The sequence below is a fragment of the Sapajus apella genome, unplaced genomic scaffold, assembly GCF_009761245.1.
Source record: "Sapajus apella isolate SASKATOON/1434 unplaced genomic scaffold, GSC_monkey_1.0 scaffold10, whole genome shotgun sequence".
Lineage (NCBI taxonomy): Eukaryota > Metazoa > Chordata > Mammalia > Primates > Cebidae > Sapajus > Sapajus apella.
In genome coordinates, this window is record NW_022436950.1 from 78,155 (window position 1) to 84,115 (window position 5,961).

General features: G+C 56.3%; 1 protein-coding gene across 7 annotated transcripts in view; it reads left to right on the forward strand.

The window, feature by feature from the left end:
- Window positions 1-5,961, forward strand: part of ANKMY1 (ankyrin repeat and MYND domain containing 1) — an 82,543-nt gene that overhangs the window by 25,910 nt on the left and 50,672 nt on the right. For all 7 annotated transcript variants that reach the window (XM_032277707.1, XM_032277703.1, XM_032277701.1 and 4 more), the window contains 3 exons: window positions 1,142-1,358; window positions 1,740-1,904; window positions 3,198-3,667. In XM_032277707.1, the coding sequence (XP_032133598.1) occupies window positions 1,142-1,358; window positions 1,740-1,904; window positions 3,198-3,667 (852 nt within the window). The remainder of the gene's footprint in view (window positions 1-1,141; window positions 1,359-1,739; window positions 1,905-3,197; window positions 3,668-5,961) is intronic.

The window sequence follows — 5,961 nt, forward strand, 5'->3', positions numbered from 1 at the left end:
ACATCTACTCATCCATCCACCCACCCACCCACCCACCTATCCATCCAGCAATCCACCCATGCAATATCCATTCATCCAGGCATCCGTTCATCTACCCACACATCTATCCATTCATCCACCCACATACCTACCCCTTCATTTAGCCATCCATTCATCTATCCACCCACCTACCCAATCACCCACCCACCAATCCATCCATTAATCTACTTATGCAACATTCATCTACTCACGTACCCACCCATTGATTCATCCATCAGTCCATCCATGCAACATTCATTCATCCAACCATCCACTCATTTACCCTCCTACCTACCCATTCATGCACCTGACTACCTGTCTATCCATCTACCAATCTATTCATGCATCATTCACCCACCCACCCATCCATTCATCCATCAGTTCACCAATGCAGCACCCATTCATCCACCAGCCCACTCATCCATCTGTTCATCCACTCACCCATCCATCCACTCTTCCACCTACCCATCCATCCATCCTCCCACCCACCCATCCATTCACCCCTCAGTTCACTCACGCAACATCTGTCCACCCACCAAACCATCCATCCATCATGGTGGGCCCGTAATGTTGAAGACTGTTAGGTACAGAAGCAACTGTAATGTGCAGGTTCTCGATTGTGAAAAGGGCTTGTGTACACATCAGGAGGCATCAGTGCTGTGTGGTGAGTAAGTCATGAGAGATGCGTGTTGTCAGACAGAAGTGGATGAGCAGAGGGTGGAATGTGGGTGTTGGTGCTGAGATTGGACCCACGTGTATGCTGGTCTCCTTCCTACTCAGGGCCTTTGCCGTGACAGCCCATTTCCCAGCAAACACCTAGTGACCCGGATGAATCAGGGATGCAGGGTGCACTTGCAGCCAGCACGGTCCTGTTGGGACAGAAATATAGCCCGGGCATCTTGACCTCCAGGTGGCACCACTGTGTGCACCCGAGTGGATCGTGAGCAGCTGGGGGTGCAGCTGCCAGCACCCAGGGTGCCTGAAGAGTGAACAGTGGGGTTGGGGCTGAGCCATAAAAAGGAGAGGCGCTGGAGGGAGGTGGCTCAGCTGGGCCCTTTCTCACGGGAGGTGCTGAGTGGTGCAGAACCTGCTCCAGGCCCACTGAAACTTGCTGTGTTGCCAGGAACAAGCCAGCTCACACCAGCTGGAACATGGGCGCCATCCTGGAGGGGAAGCGCAGCGGCTTTGCACTCTGTGGGCCCAAAGAGCAGCTTGCCATGGAGATGATCCTAAAGGCTGAGGAAGGGGACCACGACTGGATTTATGGGATCCTGAAGGACAACTTCGCCAGCGCTGACGTGGCGGATGCAAAGGGCTACACCGTGCTCGCCGCGGCTGCTGTAAGTCCCCCACCCACCCTGGCTGGTGCCCGCAGGAGCTCAGCTATGAAGGTCACGCATGTGGGTGGCTCTCTGTGGCCCCCTCTGCAGAAGCAGAGCCACAGTATGTGGGGACACTGATGTGTCCACACCTCCACCTCACCGTTCAGCGGAAACCCCTTCAGCTGAGTGTGACACTCAAGGTCCAGTGGAGAAGGGCTTGGGGCGCAGTGCCCATTCCACTCGTCTGTCCCACACTCATCCCTTTGCCAAGCGCCCAAATGAGCACCAGTTCCTGCCCTGCCAGGGGGTGGCCTCCTGAGGGTAGCAGGGCACCCAGTGACCCTTCTCACCTCTGAGGGCCAGGTGCATCCTCCTGAGTCCCGCCCCGTCTCCCTGCAGACTCACTGCCACAACCACATTGTCAACCTTCTCCTGGACTGTGGGGCCGACGTGAACAAGTGCTCAGATGAGGGCCTCACGCCACTCAGCATGTGCTTCCTCCTCTACTATCCTGCCAGGTCCTTCAAGCCCAACATTGCTGAGCAGACTGTGCCCAAGCCCCAGGTCAGCCCCCCGTGGCCACCACGCCACCCACTGTCCCCTGCTGGCTCCTCCCTCTAAGTGTCCACCAAGCCTCCTCCCTCCTCCTGTGTGGACCAGGCTTATTATACAGGGTGAGTTACAAGAGAGACAGAGCCTAGGCACCTCCTAAGGCACCCTGAGCTCCACCACAGATGCCCAGGGATGTGTGTTCTTTACCGGTCACCTGCACAGCAGCCTGGGGCCCTGAGACTTGCCCTGCCAGTGCTGTGCAGGAAAGGGGTGTGTGGAGGGTGGGCAGGCATCTGTGACAACGCCCCCAAGGTGGGGGCCAAGAATCTGCATGCCTAGCAGTGTCCTGGCAATACCCACGTTATGGAAACACCAGGGGTTCAGTCTTGGTCCTGCTGCTTGCCGCAGTGAAAGCCAATCACTGAGATGCCAAGTATTGCCAAGGAAGAAGGCTTTAATTGGGTGCTGCAGCCGAGGAGATGGGAGCTCATTCGCAAGCCCATCTCCCTGATTGACTAAGGAGTTTATGTAGCAGGGAACAAATGTAACAATGTGTAAGAACACAGGAACTAGGGCAAGGCAAGGAGGCATCTGGTGTGGTGATCTGGTGGGTTTCAGTTCTCTGATGCTTCCTGAGGGTCCTTTCCTGATGAAGGAACTCAGATAAAATAAATATGGGTTTCAAGCTTTAGCAGAAGGGTCGATTTCTATGTTTATCCAAAAACAGCTGTCCATGGGCCTCCTGGGCGGCTTGACCAATGCCACTGGTCCAGGGACCACACTTTGGGAACCATGGCTCAAAACACAAACAGATCAAGGGCAGTGCCATGTCACAGAAATAAAATGTGTAATTAAACTTTGGGGGGTAGCCACATGAAAAAGTAAAACAGGTAGAATTAATTTTAATTATATATTTCATTTAGCCTAATGTATTCAGAATCCAATTGTGTTGGCGTGTGATCAGTATAAGCCGCATCATCAAGGCATTTGCCTTCTTTTCCTAACCTCTCCTTCACTCCTAAGCACCTGGCTGTGGACGGGCCACATTTTGTGAGCTCAGCAGCCACGCACAGGGCCATGCAGCCTGGGATGTGGCCTGGTCAGGCGCAGGCTTCTGCGCGATGACTTCGCGGGTGGGGGAGCTTTTCTCCTTGAGGGTTTCAGAAAAGCTGCCCTGGTCTTCTCAGCCTGGGCACTTGGAAGACAACTCCAGGCCGTGGGCACTGGTCCTTGCTGAAGAAGGTCCTAGAATGAGGTTGTCAGTCTTAATTTCTTCTAATGATACTTTTTTGGTTCTTTGCAAAGGAGCCTCGAAAACTTCCAGTTGCTCCAATCCTTTCATCATTGCTCATGGACACAAACCTGGAGTCTCTGAACTATGAGGTGAACGTGCCCTCGCAGGGTAGCTATGAGCTGAGGCCACACGTCTTGGGCAGCCAGGAGCGTGGCGTCTCCCAGGGCACCAGGCAGTCTGGGAATTCTGTGGACCGGAGGAGCAGCTCTCTGAAGGGGGACTCACCCTTGGTGAAGGGCAGCCTCGGCCACATGGAGAGTGGGCTTGGGGACACGCTGGGAAACACAGACCAGTGCACTCCGTGCAGCGCCGACACAAACCTGGAGTCCAACGTGTGTGTGTGCAGCTTCCCCATCGAGCTCTCGCCGGCCATGCTGGAGAAGAGCGCCCAGTCCTGCAGCCTGCTGACGGCCTCGCCCTCGCTGTGCACCAGCAGCTCCGACAAAGGGACCATACGGAGGATGGCACTGTCCATGGTTGAGTAGGTCCTGGCGCCGGCTGGTGGGGGAGGGCCACCATCAGGGCTGACTCATAGGCATAGTGGACCCGCGTCCCTTCTCTGTGCCAGTGGGAGGCATTGTGTCCAGAGACATGTCTGAATGTGTGAGCATCCCTGTGTCGGTGGCCCCATGCCATGTCCTGGCCTGTGGGGGTGCCATGGTGATGGGCTGTTTTCAGAGCCACCCCACCCCTGCTGTGGCCTTTGGCACTGGCCTGAAGTGTCTCTATGGGAGCCTCAGCAGGGGCCACTGCCGGGAGTCCTATCCTAGCCATGGCGCCTGTGAGTGATACCTGCCCGGGGAGCCCACACACCCCTGCTGCCACCCTGTCTAGACCAGTGGGTCTCAGAATGTGGTCGGTGCAGCCCTGGCAGTCCAAGACGCTTCCGGGGGGTCTGTGGGGTCAAAGTGATTCTCTTGATAGCCCTGAGACTCTGTCAGCCTTCTTGTGTTGACATTGGTGGATGGTGTGAAGACAGGGCCATGCAGACTGGCAGCCCCCAGCCCACAGGGCAGCAGTGCCCAGCCTGCATGGGGACACGGCATTCCTTGAGCACAGTGCACACTCGGGGGGGACACCTTCTCACAAAGCAGAGAGACAATGTCGAACTGCATGCAGGCCTGCTCCTTGCAGACACACCCTCTAATATTCTGGATCAGAAAACATGGGAAGGACACCAATGTGTGCCTGCCACAGATCAAAGCACACCACTTCTCCCCAGGAAGCGCCTCTCCGGGGCCAGAGCAGCAAACAGGATGCCGCATCTTCCCCAACCCCCCTGCCCGTTTTCGATCAGAAGGGTGACCAGTGGCACGTGGCTGTGGATGCTCCTGAGCACGGCCTGCCACGTTAAGGTCAACACATGACGCTATTTGTTGCTGGTGAAGTTTACGTTTTCAAGTGAATAGCAGAATTTTCGACACTTGCATCCACCACCAAGACTTTCATAGCTTCCTTTCGCCTCACCGAGACGTGGGTATTCAGAGGCTTTTTGGGTGAGACGGCGTCAGCAGCACAGTGTTCTGGCACTGCCTGACGACGTGCTGACTGCCGAGATCTGCCTCTATTCGTGAGCCAGCTTTCCCCACATGGCCAAGTTCTGATGTCGAACCATCACCAGGTGGGTGAGGATCCATTGACAGTGAGAGGTGGGCATGTGGGCTTTGGTATGGCCAGGCTCGGAGGCTGGCCAATGGGTGTCCAGTGCCGCCAGGTAGCTAGCTCACCGCCCCAAGGCTGCTCACATACTCCTCCTTCGTCCAGCTGCTACCTCGGGGAGGCTGGGTCTCTGCTCACTCCCACCAGGGCCTCGCAGAGCAGACAGGGGAATCCAGCGAAGGGGGCAAACAGTGCCACCCTCCTCCTGAATTGCTTTTGTTTTGTAAAATAACTTTGTGACAGTGTTACTTATTAGTAACACACAGTGGGTTTGTTATGGTTAACAAGTTGGTGAGCATTTTGAGTTTCTGAGCTTTGCTAGGTAGCCGCAGCCAAGGAGAGCCAGCACCACGTGATGCAGCTCCATGGGCCTCCAGGTGGTGAGGGTCTGGACACGGGACTCCGTGGGCCTCCAAGTGGTAGGGGTCTGGAGCCGGGGCTCCGTGGGCCTCCAGGTGGTGAGGGTCTGGAGCCGGGGCTGGGAGCCGCTGCCTGAGGCCCATCTGGTTCCCGTGCCTCCCGTTCTGTGCTGGCTGCAGGGTCCTACACCTGCCCTGTGCACACAGCCACTCCCGCTGCTCCCCAGCCCCTCCTCCTCCCTTGAGCTTCTCCCTCAGACGCGCGCACAGCTGCATGGCCCCCTGCCCACCTGGCCCCCTGCCCACCTGGCCTGAGCCTCTCCTGAGGCCCAGGTCCCCTCCAGAGGCACAGCTTCCTCCCGAGCTGGCCAGCCTTCTGCTCAGTGACCCCTCAGAGGTATGTGTGCCTGTGTGTTTGTGTCTTTGTGGTGTGAGTGGTGTGTGCAGTGTGTTGTGTGTGGTTTGAATTTGTGTGGTTGTGTGCTGTGATTTATAGTGTGATTGTGTGCTCTGGTGTGGCTTGTATGTATGGTGTACTCTGTGTATGTGGTTGTGTGCTGTGTGTGCCGTGGGGTGTGTGTGTGCTCTGGTGTGGCTTGTGTGTGGTTGTGTGCTGTGTGGTGTGTCTGTGTGTGTGGTTGTGTGCTGTGTGGGTGTGCTGTGTGTGTGCTGTGGTGTGCTGTGGTTTGCTGTGTTGTGGCTTGTGTGTGGTTGTGTGTTGTGCTGTGTGTACTGTGTGCATGTGTGTGCTCTGGTG